Source organism: Lepidothrix coronata, unplaced genomic scaffold (genome assembly GCF_001604755.1).
Source record: "Lepidothrix coronata isolate B3197 unplaced genomic scaffold, Lepidothrix_coronata-1.0 Scaffold114, whole genome shotgun sequence".
In the NCBI taxonomy this organism is placed as follows: Eukaryota; Metazoa; Chordata; class Aves; order Passeriformes; family Pipridae; genus Lepidothrix; species Lepidothrix coronata.
The window spans coordinates 19,668-40,669 of record NW_016690294.1 but is presented as its reverse complement, the minus strand read 5'-3'; the positions used below and the strand labels follow the sequence as shown (position 1 = coordinate 40,669).

At 39.8% G+C, this 21,002-nt stretch overlaps 1 protein-coding gene and 1 long non-coding RNA gene across 3 annotated transcripts in view; one reads left to right on the top strand and one right to left on the bottom strand.

Moving 5' to 3' along the window:
* ST6GALNAC3 (ST6 N-acetylgalactosaminide alpha-2,6-sialyltransferase 3) overlaps positions 1-13,662 on the bottom strand; it is a 214,936-nt gene extending 201,274 nt beyond the window's left edge. The window contains exon 1 of the mRNA XM_017824950.1: positions 13,393-13,662. Within this exon, the coding sequence (XP_017680439.1) occupies positions 13,393-13,410 (18 nt within the window). The 5' untranslated portion in view covers positions 13,411-13,662. The remainder of the gene's footprint in view (positions 1-13,392) is intronic.
* On the top strand, positions 12,699-18,357 carry LOC108502228. 2 transcript variants are annotated; one of them, XR_001876382.1, is made up of 4 exons: positions 12,699-12,806; positions 15,268-15,434; positions 16,117-16,255; positions 17,375-18,357. It is a non-coding gene; the product is annotated as an uncharacterized LOC108502228 (long non-coding RNA). The 2 variants fall into 2 exon arrangements; XR_001876381.1 differs by lacking the exon at positions 17,375-18,357 and having other exon boundaries at positions 16,117-16,260.
* Positions 18,358-21,002: the final 2,645 nt, after the last annotated feature.

Genomic DNA, 21,002 nt, shown 5'->3' with positions numbered 1-21,002 from the left:
GAAGTAAAAAAAAAAAAAAAGGTGTTTGGATCTGTATTTTGTCAACCAGCACACATAGAACAAACACTGTTGTAACAGAGAAAGGAGAAGCCAACTATTCCTTCCTCTCACAGGGAAAAGACTTCAGAAACCTCTGGTGATGCAGCCTATTGCATGATGCATACAAAACCCCACCTGTGCTGTGAGTTACCAACAGTCTAAGATACAAATTAACCCCAAGAAAACATTCAAAGTGCAGTCCCTCTTACAGTTCTGCAGCAAATCTCGCTCTACTTGTTTAGTGCTTCAGTAGCAACAACGAAACTAAAACAGAAAAAAAGCCCAGACTACCACTCTGTTATTTCTTTCTAATGGTAGACAACTTCCAGTCTGCACATAGCTAATCTCATTTCACCACTTCAGTAATGGAAAAGCCTATTTCCCCATGCATATGCAGCCAGGGACTGCCCCTGCTTTTGTCTCAGTTCCTACCACCTCGCTCAGCCCATCAGCCTAATTCAGAGGATGGTTGTCTTTCACAGCTCTCACTCCTATATTTTTTCCCCCATCGTGGGTGTGGGGAGAAAAGGATGTACTCACACCTAGCTACTCTGGAGTCTGACAGAGCAGTTGAGATATTCAACATCTTTGTTGTTGTTGTTGTTGTTTTTTACTTAGAATCATTGTGCAGGTGGAAAGAAATTACCAGTTCTGAAGATCTAAAAAATAAGAAACCAAAATTTCAGATTTATGTTTCATGTTCTCCTGTTTGCATCCATTCTGCAAAGAAATAAAAACGTGCTGTAAAAGCTAACTTTATCTTACCTGGGTTTTTTTAATGCAACTTTCATATTCAGTCTCTGATGCAAGAGCAATCCATATGTTTTCCTTTTTATTGCACAAATGGCTTAATTAAGGCCTCTTTTCAAAAGAGAGGTCTTTAACTACTTTATGGATTTTTAGAGCTTGTCTCGTCCCTGGTAAATGTAGGTACCCAGTGGAGATCAGGGCTTGCCCCTGTTCCTTTTCTGCCACGGGCCAAGAATAATTCTGATTTAAGCTCCTAATGTAAAACCAACTGAACATTTGAAATCCATAGGAATATGACAGTACAAAGATACAAGAAAACTTCTGACTTCTCAGGTAACATTTCTAAATACAATGTAGTTTTATTTCGGAATCATTAATGTATTTTTTTCCTATAATTTCCAGCCGAGAGCTTGCCACAGCTGATGATTAAGTTACCATCAAAAAACTTTCAGGGACAGCTCAGGCTAATTCCCAGTTCTATTGCACTTGTTTGATAAGACACACACAGCATTTCTGAGATTTCATTTCTGACTGGCAGAGTGTAATAAATTAGGAAACAGAAGTGACATCCCTTATCAAACCTTAACCCAACTGTCTATTATTAGACCTGATCCCCAGACTCAGATTTCAGAAGACACTTTCATATAAGTTTATTTAACTAACAGTAATACTTATCTATTTGCAGGCTAGCAATTCAAAGCATTCATTGCCTTAATCTGCTTTGAATTAGTCCTTTGCATCTGCTATTATACTTCAAAGAAATTACTTCAATTAAGTTTAATTACTTCTTTCCACAGCTTTGGAAAGAAGCCCTTATTATATATCATTACCTTTCCTCATGGACTGCACGACAAATAGATGACTAATAGAAGTACAAAACCAAGGAAACTATTAAGCAAGTACATTACATATACATAACAATACTGTACATGTATAACACTAATTAAGTTATTATCATAGTCTGCAATCATATAAATGGAATATTAGGAAGGAACTTTTCACAGAAAAATCAGCAAAACCTGACTCGTTCTTTCAAGTCTTTAATACCTTTCTTACTGAATTTATAAGTAGTTTTAAACTCCTGAAAGGAAACAAGCTTATTAAAGCACTAAAATAATTTATGCTTTTTACTCAAGAGTATATTAAAGAACATCATCCAGACAGCGAGTTGGTTACCAATTACATTCCTCTGCACTCTGCTTGTCTAGCAGCTACAGAAGTATGCAAAATAGCTCTTGTCTTTCCAGTCGTCTGGAATACCATACCCATGATTCAATACAGATCCTATAATTTCACTTTTTTTTCCGAGCTGCAGATGGTAGGAAAGGTGAAGTCAAGCAATGGTACTGCTACGAAAGTAAAGCAATTCTTCCCATTTCATTTGGATGAGAGGTCACAAGTGTTGACTTGAAAAACAAAGCATAACTCATTTATGTAAGATGATTAATGACTATTTTGAACCAAAACAATCCTGTGCCCACTAAATGGAAATATTAGATCAACGTCAACATAACATTTTTGGTCCAAGCAATGAGATAACCTTTAGAAGTCCCTTCCAACCCAAACCATTCTATGATTTGATGAAAACAGCAGTTTTCTTGTTGTTAATCATAAAATACTGATAAACAATAAAAGTAACAACTAATAAAGTGCATGGCTATTTTCAGAACTCTTTAGTGACTGAAGAAACATATGACTAGTCATCACACATCTCAGGGTGATAGAGACCTAGACCTTGAAGACTGAACAACAATTTCAAAACTTATTTTCATTTGGGACAAGAAAATAAATGTTTCCTCACATTAAATAATTTTTGAATCAATTGAATGTTCAGGGGTTTGTTATATTTTATTTCCACCCAGACACTCCCTGAGTAGACCTCCCACTGATGAGTTTTCCACTTTCCTTCTTTCAAGAATGTTCATTTCCAAAAATGGATGACATTTTTTCCATGGATTGCTTTGGAGCACTTTCATGCAATGCTTCACAAGACAATTTGCAAACACAACAGTGGCTTAGTGGTGCCATTAGCAAAGCCATGACAAGCCATGGTACCTCGCCTTGAGGCCCAGAAGCAAATCCAACTCTCTGGCCTTTCTCATGAGGTGCTTAGGACTTCCCTTTGTGAGCAAGATTGGGCAAACAGACCAAAAACAAACTTAAAAAAAGCAACACCGTCAAACTGCATTTTCTTTTTAGTGTCACTGATAATGCTTCCCTGCAGATGTTGAGGCTAAAACCGAACTACAATCCATTTCCACATATCTGTGACCTCCACAATATCTGCCTTTCGGGGGACGCGCTTTTTGCTGTACAATTGTTCCGCGCTGCAGAGGCCTCAGGCAGATTTGAAGCTGATGAACTGAGGTAAAAGGCAAAACAGAGGAGCTCCAGCAGCCCTTGCAGTTTGCATTCAGAACAAGTACACCAAAGTCAGCTTCTCCCCCTGGAATCAATGAGTGGTGAGCAGTAATAAGGCCTCACACAAGATTTCAGTGGGCAGAAAAGCACAGCTGATCTTCCTGTTAGTTCATTAAGTGCCATCAACTGTAACATTAGTTTTAGCAAATACTGAAAGCTGAATTTTCAAAAATGCTCATTTTTCAACCCTCACCTGAAATACCACACCAAGTCACAGATGAGGTGACCGAGTCCCCATATTTAGGATTCTCAGGAGGGAATGTGGTTACAGTGGGGCAATCTTCTATGACATTTCCAGGTCCTCAGCTCTCTGTTTTCACCCCAAGCAACTTGGTAAAACCACTAAGATACCTTAATTGGTTTAATGAAATATGAGTGGGCAAATGGCAGCAAACACGAAGTAAAAACACAGCATAAACTGCATTTCTTAATAATGGTTGTGAACTGCAGAGACAGAATTCCAGGCCCCTGTAAAAGCTACGGATAATTTAGTGCTGGCTGAGAGAACACGGACCCTGAAGTAAGGATGACGTTCAAGAAGTGTTCCCAAAAGGTGCCATTTTTTGTTTTCTCTTGCTTGGAATGTTCAATGTCTCTTTTCTCTTCCCACTTCCCTCCTCAAGAAAAACATTTAGTAGGGTAAAACTCATTCTTTTCTGTAAAACATTTTTATGCCCTATGGAAGAAAATGAAGAAGAGACAGAAAAGGGATAGAGAGGCACAGAGACAGCTGCCTGAAATTCTCTCAGTAATAATATGGAAAAAAAAGTTACAAAAGTTTTTCTTTTGGCAAAATTTCCATACCCCAATTACCAAAGATATGTCTTCAACTAGTTTTTTCCCCACATTACACAGCTCCCAAGGATCCCACAGAATGAGTCAGTCTCATTCTCCATTCCATTTTTTAAAATGCTACTTTTGTCTCCACATGAGAAGCACTAATAGAAAGCTCTCTTCTGTTAACAGCTCATTTTTACCTGACTAGCTTGTCACAGTTGAATGCAAACACAGGAAAATTACAAAAGATCACCCTACGTATAGTAACTTGTACACAACTTACCCACTTGGCAGGGAGGACTGAGTTAGAAAAGTTTAGTAAAACTATAAGGAATTTTAATAATCAGATAAGCCCCAGTGTGGACACATGTAACCTGGAATTGAAATATTTATTTCCCTGACAAATCAAAACAAACAAGATCGTATAGGAATTTTATTCTAGTTTAACTGCATCCCACAGCAGAACACAGCACATGAAAACATGAAAGCCTTCTAGCCTTTCTCAATTAATTCAAAAGATAAAGTGATTTCCAGTTACGAAGAAGGGCCGGATCATGGCAATTTTGAGGAGTACATACGTAAAACAAAAGCACATAATTTCATAATCTAATGTAAAATAATGTAATAATAATTATTCAAAATACACCAAGCAGTACCATACTAGCCTCAATGATAGCAATAGTAATACCACTATTTAATATGTATATTAAAGAGTTAATAGATACACATTGTTATTTCTTAAATGTAATGTCATCTCATCATTCCAAGAAAATAATTCCGTTTCAATCTGGCTAAATAATAGATTTAGAGGAAACTAAAAGCTGATGACTAACCAAAAGTTGTGAAACTTTCCAGAGAAAAGAAATTAATTGGCATTTGGTTTCTGGCCTTTCCTATTTAGAATTAAATCACCAAGTCTCATGTTGTTACACGCTCAGGAGGACATTCCCTTTGCCAACCCCTGGCAAACTTTTCCTAGCAGTGACATTAGATATAATTTCAAGGCAAAGAATTTTAGAAAGAGACATAAAATACCCAATCTTTCACCAAACCGACATGCAAAGAACACATTGTCAGAAGAGACAGGAACTATAAATAATTCATTCTGCATATCTTCTGTACAAAGTGCTGCTCCCATGAAATAAACATGTTTTTCTGATTACTTCCAACTGCTCCACACCTGCCATCTTACCTGCCTAGGCTGGCATTCCACTGCCTATTGTTAATGCAAATTGCTGAATAATATATCTTTGCTAAGAAGCTACTGCTTCATTTAATTATTAGCAAACGTGGTGCTCCCATGTTAATTTTAAAGTGTCACATGCTATGCAGGTAGACAAGAACTGCTTAAAAGGACTGCTTTTAGATAACACAAGCCACTGCTCCTGAATAGCATCACTTGCAAGATCTCATGTCCTAAACCCTTTCATTTCAGTTCCTGCCTCACCTTTGTTCTTCTCAATAGTAAAGATGAAAAAAAAAATACCCAGCATGGTATTTTATCCACTTTCAAATACCTAAACCAGAAATTGTCACGTTTTTCAGTTGCTTCTGCTAGAATGATCAGAAGCAAAATAACTGTTATTATTTTAAATACAAATCCCATTTATATATATTTTCTACTGATAACATAATTGTAGTTGGTTAACTGATTAAAAAAAAAAAATTAAAAAAACCCCAACCTGTACATCTCCTGGAAAGTAAATGATTGTGCCAGTATAAGGATATCTTACTTGATATAACTTGTGACACTACTCTCAGAAGCATCTATTTAACCATGCACAGGCAATATTTGTATAACCACAGGGTGTTCCTGAAGGGGCAAGGGGGAGTACAGAGAATAGTCAGCTCGATGTTTGCCATTTTCTGAGCTGACATACAGCAATTCACACCTCATCCAGCCAGGTTTTATTGTGTCCTCAGACGCAGGAACACAACGTGCATTACAGTCACATCGTCCCTTTATGGTCCGTGTTCCCATTCTGTAGAAACCAATGAAGCCACTAGAAAAGCAGTGGCCTTTCTCACCTCAGCAATCCACGGGTTATTTACAAGAACCACCACACAAAACGCAGTGGATGCAGGTTTTTTTTGCAACAGCAAATTCATCCCATGTGAGTATTTGATGCTGACAACAGCAGGGCAACTGCTCGCTCAGCTTTAAGAGATGACACAGCCCAAGGCAGAGTTTTGCCTTATTTATTGGGAATACATCCAATAAACAGAGCTGCCTTTATCCACCTTGTTCACAGATCCCCACAAAGATCAATTCTTCCTAGCTCCTGGACAGAGATCTCAGAGAGAGGTCTCAAACACTAGCAAGACAAAATACACCTCCACCTCTTCTTTCTTATGTATGTGCACACTTCCAACCTTCTGCGCTATGAGTCAGACCATGGATGGAAAGCAGCTGATAGGCAGAAGAAAGTATTGGGAAAGTGTCATGGATAACGACCACAAAATAAATTATTTAATATCTGAAAATAAAACTAAAAATCTAAAACAAATTTACAATCAATAGTTTGATTTTTCTTTCACAAAACAGCTCTTTCTTTTATGGTAGAAGCTGCCCTGGGGAGGAGATTGGTCCAAAAATTGAATTCAGCCAACAGCTGCCAAGAAGATAAAGAAATTCAATTTCCATTTCATGTGTGAGCATTTGACTTTTTCCTTTCCTGAAAAATACACAGAAAACTTTTTTTTTCCCCTTTAAGCAACACCCGCCAAAAAAAAAATTCCTCTTAAAAAAAAAAAAAAAAACACAATCTGCTGCATAGATACTGCTTTACTGGGAAGAGGTGAAAGAACAAACCCCGGACAGATCACCACGTCAAGTGCTACACTTCTGGAAGGCACGTAGATACTAGTGGAATGAAACATGGCAAAGGAACAGAAAAAAAAAATGGTAAAAACTCTGCCTTTTTAAATTAAATGCACAGATGTTGTGATTAAAACCTAAAAAGTGAGAACTTTTAAGCTGGATTTCAGACTCCCTTAAATTAATCATGAATGTTTGGCTATTGTCAAAAAACAAGATATGATTTTCTTTTGGCTGCCACCTCACTAGAAATAAGTAAGAGCACATCTGTCCTAAACCTCAAGGGTTTTGACACATTACGTCAAAGTACAGGAATTTGCTGCTTCCTGAGGTGGTTTCTGTCATACTATGACGTGCCAAGTTATCTGGCATTCGTGACTTCAACATGAAAATTGAAAAAAAATGAACAAGATCTAAACCACCGAAGCTCACGCACAGGTCTGCAAAGAGGCTGAATCTTGGATATGTGATTCCACGACCTGTGATAATCATGGAATCACAGAATGGTTTGGGTTGGAAGGGCCTTAAAGAGCACCCAGTTCAAATCCCCCTGCCATGGACAGGGACACCTGCCCAGGCTGCTCAAACAGCACACAAGGACAGTGAATCCCCAGGAAGAGGGAGGAAGCCTTAAACATCTGGATGACAGATGCTTCACTGCTTAAAGATGAACTGCAAGGCAAAAACCTTCCCCCCGTCACTGCTTTATCACACAGCTACTTAAATATATGAGACACTTCATAATTTCATGCTGGTTTTGTGGTTTTAGTTTTCACACCTCTAAGTCAGACACAAAACCCCCAGTTTTAAACCAACTGAAGCATTCTTACACTGGAGATTTCCTTGGTTTAGCTACATGGGCATCAAAATCAAATTCAGGCAACCAAAGCAAGTCCTCTTGTAGAGGACTAGGACTAGACTGACTAGAGCGCTGTCCCTTTCTGGGAGAGGGTTAATATATTATCCTTGAAGTATAATTAGCTTAAGGTCATTGCAAGCGAGAATGGTTTTACACTTCTTAGAATTTAATTTTCCTTAAGTTTTGAAGAAGCCAACATAATAAAAAAATCACATGACGAAATTCCATGTACCACACTCCATAAAACCTTATATAGTAATTAAGCATCACTGGACCACAGCAAATCCTAGCCCTGCACATTGCCAGGTTCATTAATCAGCTTCATTTACTTTGGAGCAATTTAGAGGTGAACAATGTAGAGCAACAACAACAACAACAAAAGGTATTTAAAATAGAAATATCCAGTGTAGAAGGAGCATTAGAAAGAATTAAAAATAGTTTTGCCAGTTCTGTTTGGGGAGGGGGAGGAGAATGGGAAAAATTACTCATAGCACATAAGGATGGAGTGATCCACAAGAAACCTGATTACTACCAGAAATCTCAATTCTTCTCTGTAACCCCTCATTGCATCCACCTGTTATTTTCAAGTTCATTTGTGAATGAGGTCAGAAGGGGCACCTTTGCATATTTACACCTTCCCTCTCTAGAGATATAACCACATTCTCCTAGGAATGATTCCAGTCACAACAGAAGCACTGCAGCCCACAAAACTGTTGATGGTCAGGTTAAGACAGGCTCAGAAGAGAGCTCACTTTACAGCAAACCTGCAGCAAATTCAGCCAGTGCTGGGAAATGAACCACCAGAGCAGCATCCTCCCACGGGGAGGGGAGGTCACCTTTGTTCCCTTCCCTAGGATCTCTCCACCTCTTGTCATGTCAGAGGACAAAGCACAGCATGAGAATCAAACAGGATCCAAGTACAACTCTCAGCACAGGAAAACGGATGGATGCCATGCATAAACACTGCTGCAGTCAATTTAACAGTCAAGGCAGAATGTGAATTATCTTGGACCTGATTCAAGCAGGATATAGAGGTCATCTCCATGGAAGAGTCTGCATCTTGCAAATCCCTGGTAGTGAATGGAGTTATGGTGAGACTCACTGCCTACTCTGCACACAGAGTACACTGAAACAGGGAATGTGCTTTTGATGATGTAGAAATTTGGAAGGAAACATTTACAATCTTTGTCATGTACAAATCAAATTAATAACTAAATATCCAGGATTACAAGTGTCCAAACACCAGGATCAGATGCTTTCAGATCTTCTGCTTCTCCCCTTTGAACAGCCACTTGCCAGGGTGCAAAATTTAATGTAATGAGATCAGCTTTGCTATTTTAGTCTCAAAAGTGCAGATGGAGCATATGCCCGTAGATAGCAATGTTATCTGTATTACTGCAGTGTCTGAAGACCCCAATCAGACATAGGCCACTGAACACTCAGAGAAAACTCTCAAAGACAATTCCTGCCAAAAGCAGTTCACCATGTGAGCTAAGGGGAAAATGCAACCTGTGACTTTAATTAAACCAGTGGAGATAAGCACGGAGAGGAAACAAGCAAAAGGATCATAGATGAACACATAGTCATGGTCAACTTTGACAGCATCCTCCAGAAAAGAGTTACAAGCATGTTCTTGAAGGGTTTCGCTTATTTGTAACCTGTAAGTTATGTTTTACAAAACAGTTCTTTCAATCTTTGAATTACACTTAAAAATTACTAAAGAAGCTGTGGATTTGAGCTGGTCACTCGCTTACTTGAGAGAACTCTCAATCAGCTGTAGTAATAAGAACATTGCACCACATTATACAAATACTATTTAGACCACAGAGTTTCACTGAAGGTTTCAACTCACTTGTGATCTCTGCTGGCACAAGGTCACATCCAGCCTCCAGGCATATGAAAACTCTGTTGTTCACTGCACAGTAAGTACACAGCACATAAACCAGAAGGAAACTAGTCCTCCCTGGACATGATTTTTTTTTTTAATTATATTCTACCACTTTAAGCCTGCACAGTTAAAAATTGTACTATGATGACAACATAATTGACCTCCATCATCTTCTTTTAAAAAGAAGACTTTGGAAATAGAGTAAGACATAATCCCCTGTGAAGTTCAGCACGTGCAAACTAAGTTACCTGTTCTATTTGCTTTAAAATATCACGGTCCATTCCTCAGTGGGGGATATCAACATTTTACAGAATCCCATTATCATTCATGCTGTGTTTTTTGTAAGATGACAGGTACTTTGAAATATCATTTTTTCAATTATGCAAAAAGTGGAGTTTGAAGTAATTTACTGAGTAACATCTGTCATCGTTTTCAAGAGTCAGTGGCTGATACAGCAGAACTTAGGGACTGATATCGTTAGGGATAATAGTGACTGCATAACTAGTAATAATTGCTAATCTAGTAATTGGCAAGGTGACATGCAGCTACCATAGTAACAAGCATAAGATCAAATGTTTGCTTCCAAGAAATGCCTACACTTCACTCAGCTATTCTGCCACGCTTTTTAAATTCATGACAGAGAAAATAAAAAACACATCAGGCATTTTGGAACTTGCCTCTGATTCAAAGAAATCCTTAAACAATATATATATATGTATATGTATATATATATATAAAGCATGCTTGTATTAGGGCTGGGGAAATGCCAGGGGATTTTGTCCCCCCATGCATGTCCGCTGAGAAAAGAAACACAACAGCTTTTTATACAGTGAGTTTCAAAATTATCTACACTCTTTATGAAGTCTGCCTTATCTAAATAGACATTTGGTTGCCTCCCTCTTATTCTTACTATTATAGAGTAGTTACATAAAGTTTTATCATTTCAAAGAGCTTAGGTTCTCCCCACCCCTCCTTCTATCTCCCTTGCAATGTTAAGTGCTAAAAGTCTTTCCCCCTTTCCTGACAGTCCTTTTGTTTGTGCAAGCTAGCTTTATCTTAATTGTCCACAATTTTAGGCAGCAACCTTCTTTCAAGCAGTTACAATTTGCAGAGTCACACTAACATAGCCAAACTTTTATTTTGTCTTGTCTTTATTTCACCTCTTTCTCTGCTTTTCTTTTACAGAACAGAGAATTCCTCAGAAGAGTTTCACTGGTTTTGCCAAGAAGGTCCCATTTCTGAATAGGAAGCAAAGTTTCTGGAGCCATGATCAGGGACAGCTCCATCAATCTTAGGCAGGGAGAGTGCACAACAAACACCAGAGGGACAGTAGATACCCTAGGAAGAATCAACCTCTCAGGCATTTCTGCACAAGCTGCACACAGATTATTTCATTTCATGCAGTGGTCACACTAAAAGGAAATCTTGATATCTAAAGGTCACACACCTCTTCTAATATGCTCTTAACCACTCTAAGTAACTCCAGTAAATTCTTAAGAGCCACCTCTGTACTTCTCACTTTACAGACACCTCTATCCAATTTCATTTACACTAAACTCTCATTCACACAGACCTCCAACATTCAACCAGTCTTAATATCTTTGGCAGGGGATTAAAAAAATCGAGGAACAGAAGAGGGAAAGCCATGAGGCAGAGCCACAGAGACACTCAGGGCTGAAGTGGCAAGAACACCCAGTTGTTCTGGCTTCCCATCCAATGTGCCAACACCTAGTTCAAATTTATATCTATAGATATTTATTCTTGATTTTTTTTTCCTGTTTCCACACAAACTACTGACGGAATAAACAGGAGAGCCAGGACAAACCTAAGGGAAAGGAGGAGGGTGTTGTTGATAGGTTTATGTTTTCATGCAAGAATTAGCCTGGTGTAACAAGAAAATATATTTACTATTCTGAATTTCCTTGTTAGGGAAAAAGCTTGAGGAGTACCTGTAGACATTACATTAAAAACTTAAACACCATTAAGTATCTTAACTTAGACATTTAAATTACTCCTATGGGATGCCTGTCTGAGAAAATCCAGCCTGCCTTATGGCAAAGCTAATCTTCTCATCATATCTGTTTCACTTTTTATCCTTGCACCTGCTTGCATTAACAAGATTAAGAATTAACCTGGAAGAGGGCTGTCTGTCAAGGAATACCAATTAATCTATTGATTTAATCATCAGAATAACCCAAATGGAGCTTCAGGCCTGGGCAAAGTGAAGATGTTTACTGTATTGTAATTCAAACTCTAAGGCATGTTTGTGGCAGGCTGTGTCACCAGACTGTGCAGAGGAAACAATTGGGAGGGCAGGAAAAGAGACACTGGAGTTTTCTTTTAAAAGAACATTCTTATTTAACTGTTACAGCCAGAGGGAAGATTTTACATGTGATCTCTCCATACAGTAAAAAAAGTTGGGAATTTTGGATTATTTGCAGATCCAAGCTAAGTCATTCAGGGAGCGTTTAAAAAGGAGTGCACACACTCATCTTTGTGAAACCAGGCTCTGTTCACAGAGGTTCATCCCAAGTCACAACTCTAAGTTACATTACTGCTGTCTGATTAAAGGAGTTTGTTACTACCTATCTCCAAGCAGAACACGCTAGTTCACGGAAGTTTCTGCACTTGCAGCAGACTTTGCCTTTTTTATTAATATAAGCTGCCACAACACACATGCTCAAGACAGAAAACTCAAAAAACATCCATGTGCCACTGACCCGCTAATTGGGAATGAATGAATGAAAAGGGGAAAACGGCGCAGCGAAATATGAAGTTGTTCAGGATTGGGTTCATGGAGACGCAGGAACAATTCTCTGGAAACTGTTTTGAAGCTTTGCAACTTATCCCACTTTGTTGATACGCTGAAGGCAACTGCTGTGAGAGGCCATCCCAAAGTTTGGGATAATCGACTCTTCGCTAGAAGATGAGATTGCAAATAGCAAAGAACTCACAGATAGTTTCATTTACCAAAAAACAAAACAAAGCGCAAACGTACTCAAAACATCCCCAGAGAGCAGCAGCAAGGCAGGCAGCGAATGGATCAAGCCGGGCACAGGAGAGCGACTCCTGGCGAGTGACATCCCTCCAAGGGAACAAACGCCGTGTGTTCCCAACTGACCGCACTTCCGCCTCCTCCCCTTCCATTCAACACTCCCTGCTAGGGATGCTCCCTCCATATACATGACGTGCGGGTTGCAAATACTTTTGTCTCGGTGTGGAAAAGCAGGCTGGAGAAAGCGTGTGATCCCACGGTAAGTTCACGCTTATATTTGCTGGCACGGAGGGGGGAAACCCCCTATCAAATAGGCTGCTCGATTAGAAAACTGCAGGTAAATATTGAGTATAATTGTGTGGAGCATGTGGATCTTGAGTAGATTCAGCAGGGGAGTGGGTGCTTAAGGAGCAACTGGGACAGCTGTATACATCTGCAACCTTTGCTTTAAAAGCAGTAAATGCTGCAAGGTTAGAAAAAGAAAGTAACTTCCCCATTTTGCCCTTTGTACTGGAAGTCTGTTGCCCAAAGGCTATTGTTCCTGAAGGAATTCAGCGTAGACAAAGTCAGCTGAGATAAAACAGAGCCCCTCTCCCCCCTCCTATTATTCAGTACACACTTCCCTTCCCACTAGCTCACAGTTCTGACAATGCAGGGAAAGAGGAAAAGAATGGCAGAGGGAAGCAGAGCACAGCTGTAAGTTGCAGAATCTCTCCATATTCATTTGCCAAACAAAGCCAGTATTCAAAAAGACAACGAAGATGCAATAGGATCGCACCGAATCCATGCCTCTGAGCAGCGAGGGGCTCTCTAACAATGCATTCAAGCAACAGATAGAGATTTACCTTCAAAATGCAGGCCATGTTCTTTCTCTATCCCTCCTACCACAGAGCAGCAGGATTCTACTTTGTGAGCAGCAGTTCCAGTGTCAGGCAAAGGGCTGGTAGAGCTGCAGAACTGCTAGAGCCCACATTCCTGTAGATCCAAATAGAGGTACCACGCATCCAGGATCCGTTAGTCATATTAGTCTTTTTATGCCCCGTTTGTTCCACCCATCAGCTCCTACCACTGGCTGGGAGCCAGCCCAGCACCTCCCCTCCGTCACATGACGGAGTTTGATTCATGGCTCCAGCGTGTATTTTCGTAAGCTCCAGGACGCTCTCGCGCAGCGCTGTACGTGCGAGTGGCAGTCGGTACCTTGCAGATGCTTTCGCAATGGCTGCAAATCAAGCTGTGTGTTTATAATTAATCCCTCTGCAGCTCTCTAAATGTCCTGGGAAGGCAGTTGCTGCCAGTTGGGCAGGAAAGTCCAAAGTCTCTCTCTGTTATTAGGGCTCTAAAAATTCTTATGCTGCTTGTTAGAGTGCAGTAGTGTTTTATGTTCAGCCCTTTTCACTGTATAGCAGCCTTCCCTTTGTCTGAACTGCTGCCCTATGAGAAATAATCATTATCTGCAACCAACACGAATATCCCACCAGAGGTGCTTGTGTTGTGCTGTGCACACCTTTCTGTGTAAAGGACTGGCATCCATCACAGCAAATACAAAGCATAGGTTAGTTTGTGAGGATTTTTACATAGGCAAGTTGATAAAGACTCTCTGAACTTTCTTTGGACTTTCTTGTGCTGCAGTGGGACTAAGTGCAGATTAATAAATTCAGCTGTTGAAGAAATCTTTCACTTTACATAATCTCACCAATCTCCCCTTACATACTCTATGTATCATAGAGGTTTCACTTCATATTTGTCACTTCTCTAGCTGTCTCTTTCTCCCCCTTTTTCTCAGTGCCTCTCATTACTACATCTTGGAACCCTTTGCATTTTTTTGTACTTGGCACCTTCCCTGTATTCCTTTTGTGCCACATTCCTTCACTCCTGCTGCTTTAATACACACCAGGGCTCTCCCTCTCCCTTAATAAATTCCTTGTAGTGGGAATGTTCATCCCCTCTGCAGCAACTCAGGGTTCTGTTTACATGCAGCCAACACACTCTGTTCACATTATGAAACCTCTTACCACGGAGCTCCTCAATATGTGGAGGCCAGAAGGGGTTAGTGCTGCACTGCACATTTAATAACCAACACTCTTCCCTGCCTGACAAGCCTCTCCTATCCAGGTGCAATCCCTCAAGACAGTAAGTAGGTTGAAACTAAAAGAACTAGCTGTCCTTGTTTCTGTGCGGGGGTAAATCATCCCCAAGAGCAGAACAGAAAGGGTATGGGGGAGGATTTCTGCAGCTCACACTCCTTGGCTGCCTTCCTGTGTGTTTCCAAAGAAGAGGTCATGGTGTGTTTGGCCTTTGCACCACACCTCCAGAGTGCTGTAATTATATATACACAGGTCCTGTAAACTTCTCAGCACCTCTCACCGCTGGAAGTCCACCTCTTTGCTTGGTTACGGCCACAAGCCAAAGCTGTTGAGGTGAAAATTGTGGTGGTGTTGGGGAGACTAATCAAAAAAAACTTAATTGAGGTTTCTAAGCTGACTAACATAAGGAAATATCTAAACCACAAATTAGTGGAAGAAGGTTGTTAGGGGGGGACCTTTTTTTTATTGGAAGTTACTACCAATCGGTGTTACATCATGCTGGATAGCAGTTTATGCCTCCTAAGTACTAGTTATTCATAAGGAGTTCAGTAACAAAGCTCTAGTTTTTAATAAATAAGATAAATTATTCATTTTTTTCTTGATTAAAAAAAAATAATTGTTTATTTTTCTCTCCAGTGGTCAAGAACCTAGGTTTTTCTGGGACTGAGAATATTCCTTTCACCTGTGTGGGAAGTTTTCATCTGAGACAAATGAAAAATATTCCATCCCCTTCCCACTCCCCATTTTACCAACTCTGTCAAGAAGAAGAGGAATGAGACTTGGAGAGCAACTGTCCCAGAAAGGTCAACCATTTCAATACGTCCAAAGCATTGAGCAATTTCCAGTGAATTATATTCCTTAAGGAAAGGCAGAGATGTGAGTAGGTGTCCTGTTTTAAGGATCTCTGAAATGCTTTGATTCTACACATCACATCAGACAAAATGTGGTGACCTTTAACTTTTAGACCTTTTGTAAATGGACATTTATCTTAAAGATACTTCATCGTTACTTCACACCAAGAACAGCCATCCTTGCCTCCCTCCCTCTGTGACTCACCACAGTCCAAACACTTCATATTTACCTGTCTGCTGAGATACTTGCATGATGCCTTTTTAAGGGCATAAAAAAAAATTAATTTCTTAGATTGTACGACAGGCAACTACATTTTCTTAGTTTAATGAAAGACAGTCAAATAGATTTTCTGGAATATTAAGAGTGTTTTAAGTGGCCATGAGGGTCCCACAGCTCTGTTGGCCATTCCCAGCCAACAGGGATCCCTGGAGCAGCAGCAGCTATTGTTCCAGAAAATGTTCTGGTGATGGTGAGCCTTGTGAAACACCGTATTTGTTCTCTGCAAATGCAGGTGAAACTTGGGGTTTTTTTTCTTCCAGAAGTTAATTTAGAGAAAAACCTAACGCCCTACCTTTCAGACAGATACACTTTTCTTTCAGGAAGCATATGAGATTTCTCTTTATTTTCTCCCAGGGACAAGAACTGAAGGTGTGACTCTAGCTGAGGTCACCACAAACAGCAACAGCTGTCCAGCCTTAGGCTGAGCAAATTCCACCTCAGAGAAACTACGCAAGGAAATGCATCCACCAAATGATAAGAGCAAACAGCCATTGTAAGCACATCTTTTCCATGAGCCTCATGAAGTGCTTTACCTGAACTTATAACGCTCTTGAAATCAGCTTTAGGTCAAACATAGCTCATGCAAATTTCAGCCTGCAACTTTCTGTCCAAAATGAACACAGTTGTTGTTGCCTGGTAGGGATGTTAAAGACAGTATGAATCTGCCTTTCAAGTCTGAGTCTTTGTGACAAACCACACAAAGTCACTGCTTCTAGTTCTGAGGACAAAGACCTTGCATATTTGCCATCTAGTTCAAACCTTTCCAAAACATTCTTATGGAGATGCTACCTTGGGGAAAATATGGTTGGGCATATTTGTTGTTGGGGCAGTAACCCCTTTCAATTCTAGGTCTTAAAAACTAGCTCTGTCATGATAAATAAATCCTTTGTGGAGAAGGCTGATTAAGCCTTAATTTGCAAAGATTAATGCAGCCACACAATACCAGCATTCAAGAGGTTTTTTCTGTCCTGCCAATGGGGGTAGTTCTGCTGGGCTGGGCTGTGCCATGAATATTGCTCAACTGGTTTGTTTGGTGAATGGACACCATATCACTGATGAAGCTGCACTTTCACCTGTGATAAGAACAGCAAAGCCAAACTCTCACAAATAGGTAGCAGACTTAAATATTAAGTTAATTTGTTAGTCCCACGCTCTGTATTTTAAAAGTGCACACTTGGAGAAAGTCTGAAAGCTGTCGTCTTCTCACTAATCATTGAAATGAGACACTGCTTCATATAGTGAAAACATGCCAAAAAGGAAGAATCTGTTTTAACATTTGCTGCTACTATGAAGTTTTATCAGACAGGGATGACACCAGATGGCATTTCTCACCCTTCAGGTGCAACCTGAGTCAGTGGCAGAGTAACAGATCTCCTCCATTGTTATCCAGACATCTCCTCTTCCCACCCTTCTGTATCAATTTTTCCTTACCTCCTGTAACTCACCACTAGAGGTAATATAAGCTACTGAGCCCAATGTCATGACGGAGGGTAGAAGATGAGATGATAAAAAGACAGCAGGTTGCGATTTAAATGGGAAATCTTATCAGGCGATCTATCCAAATGTTACATGGAATTTTAATTTAAAGCTCATAATGATCCTGACTTTTCAGGAAAGAAAAAAGGCTGGAGTGCTTCATTTCAGAGGTGAACTCCTGTTGCATCCTGGAGCCCAGAAGCTGAGGAGAACACGTGGGACTTGATACAACCTGATTTTTACTGTTACATTTCAGAAAATCCTTACGGCTTAAAACAAGCATGCCACATACACAGTAGTGAAAAAGCCAGTATATATTGCCCTGCCCAGCTTCCTGCCCAGCACTATTCATCTGCACCTTACTCAGTTGCAGGGCAACCACCATGCATTAAAAGAACCACAAACAAACTAACAAACAAGCTTTATTCATGAAATACTTCTGCATATTTTACTGTCAGGAGACAAGGATTGCTGGGCACCATTAGTGCCATTAGAAATTCAGCTCATCACCTCACTATTATTCAGTGTCATGGTAACAATTTAGCACAGCCACACAGCACTTGCAGACCTTGCATGTTCTGGAGTTTCCCCAGACCCTTCCTAATGCACACATACAAACACTCAAATCCAGGCCTCCCACCTTTCGTTCAACTAAACGTACTTTTAAAAAAAAAAAAATAATAAAATCAAATGTTGGCCACACACAACCATTTTAGGAAAAAAAAAATTCCCTTTATTCTCCAACACAAGGCAAATCTTTGAAAAAGTAAATGTTGTGCTATTTTATATCTACAGGATATAAAGGATATCATGTATCACATACATAATATTTAACTTGTACTCAAAGCACACAGTGCTGTCAACAAATATTTATGATTTAAAAGAAAATAAAAAATCCACAATATTTTTAAATGCCTGAATGCTCAGAGATAAATGTCTGTAGAAGTCCCTGGAAGCAGAAAAAAGCAAACCCCTACAAATTGGGAATCCTTTCAGAATGTTGTGATTTTATTTTGAATGCATACTCATCTGAGAAATTCAGGTTTCTGTTTTCAAAGATGCTTATTAATCAATGATAATTTTACACTGAAATACAGATTGTGGTTTTTTTATATTAACAAAAAAACCTGTACGTCACCTGTTATTTGTAATTTTTAAAAAATTAAATACAAATGTTTTAACAGAAAAAATGGATTTTTTTTTTTTTTATGTAGGAAAAAAAACCCAGAAACCATGCTTAGAGAAGAACATTGTCTGTCCCAGGCAGCTTTCCTCTAATTAAAAGCAACTAAGCAACTCTGAAGAGTGCTGTGTCTGCTTATGGCACCAGATGTTTTGCCTGCATAAAAATAGTAAGATAAACAAACGTATAACTTGCTGTAGTCTTCAGGAGAAGAAAACCCACCTGTAATATTCTGAAGGGCATTCAAAAGCTAAATGGTGTGTTTGAAAATGCACTGTCATTCGAAGGTAACTTTGCTGACTAGAGAATATGGTTGGTTCATAGGTATTTCTTGCAAGTTCTGCAGTCCAGGATGTGTTTGGTTTTTCCGCTACTGAGTTTTTACATTCTTTGCTCAGTTATCAATGCCTTACACTCCCACTGTTTTTATGACATATAACTAACATCACGAAAACATTAATGCTGTTTCACACTGAGATGTGTCCGTGTCAGTTTATCGTCTGACGAGATTTTGTCCTGGAGAATACAGGCTGTTCACATCAAAGGAGCTCAGGGAAGGGAACCGGGACAACATCAATCAGCCTATTGAAGGCCCTAAATTGGAGGAGAAAATTTAAATCCAGCATTTCAGCTTAGGAGAATACCTTCTCCTGAACTAAAGAAGCAGAGATATTCCCTGCCGTGCTGCCTCCAAAGATCCAGCCAGCTCCTCTTCTTATGGGCTGAGCTCCATCATTGTCCAAACTGCATCTCTTTTACAAAAAAACCACCCATCCTTATCCCTTCCCAAGGCTTTATCTGGTGTTTCTTTGCACTTGAAAGGGAAACCTTAAAAGCACAGCAGTAAAGACAAATTTATTTCATTCAGGAGTGAATTAATTGGCAGGGGAGGAAGGGTGGATTTTTTTTTTGACCACTCTCAAGTAACATATCTAGAGAGTCTGACAGTGCTGGCACTGTCAGGTCTGAGCCCCCTTGTTCAACATCCTGCTACACATCACACCATCACAAAGCTCTGAATCCCAAAGCCCTGTCTTGGTCTTGGATGAAGAAATTATCCTCCACGGCAAATAAGTAAGTAAATAAATAAATATTTATTCTGGGAATAGGATGGGAACTCAAGAATCCTGTTTTTGCCAGGGAGGGGCAAGGTTGTGAAGAACAGGAACCCATCTCTATTTCACAGGCTGGAAAGTAGGGGAAAGACAGCCCCTGGCACTCACCTACTCAGTGTCCCATAAATTATCCTTTTAGGAACTGTGTAGACCCCATCACTGTCAGCACCCTCTGAGGGTTCCTGGAGACTTCCCCCTGCTCTGGCTGGCAGAAAGAGGGCTCTGAGCAGCAGCCACTGCTCTGCCATGAACAGAAAGCCAGAGGAATGTGCCATGGCACCAGGGACAAGAGATTCTCTGGAGGGAGTAGCGTGACAGCCAGGATAGACCAGGAGAGGGGCTGCACATGGCTGCGGTACAGAAAAATAAGATCCTTGAATGCAGATTTGGCCTATGGTCCAGAACTTTCTAATTAAAACCAGCACAACAGCATGACAAAAGCAGAAAAAAAGAATTTTTTTCTTATCTCAGTCTCAGGTTTTAGAGTTCTTTGCAGCTACAGGCTCTTGTCAGAAAACCAGACACACATAACCAGAAATGCATCCAATTCTGCAACAATTTATCACCTGCGTGGGCTCTACCAAACTGAGAAGCATGCAAAGGATATAAACTAGCACCAAGTGTAATTTGTGGTCTTGTTTCATTGAGAGTTATGAATTAGTGTTATTTTTAGCAAGCTATGAATGGATCTGTAACATGATTACAGTAATTTTAGGAATACAAAAGTGTTTCATGGGGTTTTTTTCTGCCTTGGATATATTTTATGCAGTTATGGCCCCAACGTTTAGACATGCAGAAAAAAAATTCATATATATATATATGTACTACAAAATTAGCAGAGGTGTCATATGGAGAGATTCACAGGAGATAGTGAGAAAGTCTCTAGAACCCACCTATTCCTGTTTTTAAACCTCATTCTGTACTTGATTCCTGAGTTATGAAACCAGTCGAACGATACTGAAATCCAACTCTGTTCCTTCCATTAAAATTCTCTCAATGAAATTCTGTTCTTGGCATATTCAAAGCCTTACCTAGCCACAGCACGAGAAACAATAAAAGCTGATTACAGATCTGGAATCATGAGCTTTACTCTTCTGAGTCCAAATAACCTGCTACCCTACTGCCCTGTTAAATCTACACTCTCCTTGGAGCCATCACTCTGTGTCTTAATGTCAACAGGCTTTGTTCCACTGGATACAAAGAGAAGAAAATATCTACCTTGTTATTAAAATTACTTATACCCATGAAAGTTGCCAGTAGCAAAACTTTGCTGTGCTTTGAAGAGCCCATCTCAAACTGTGAACACATGTGCTCAAGAAAAATACCCTTACATCTTCTGAAACATCTGACAGCTATCACACAAATTTTTAACAAGATCTACTCCCTGCAGTGCTTTGAATTAACAATTTTACAAGTTTGTAACTCACGACAGTCTTGCCTCTGACAGTTTTCTACACTGCTGTGTA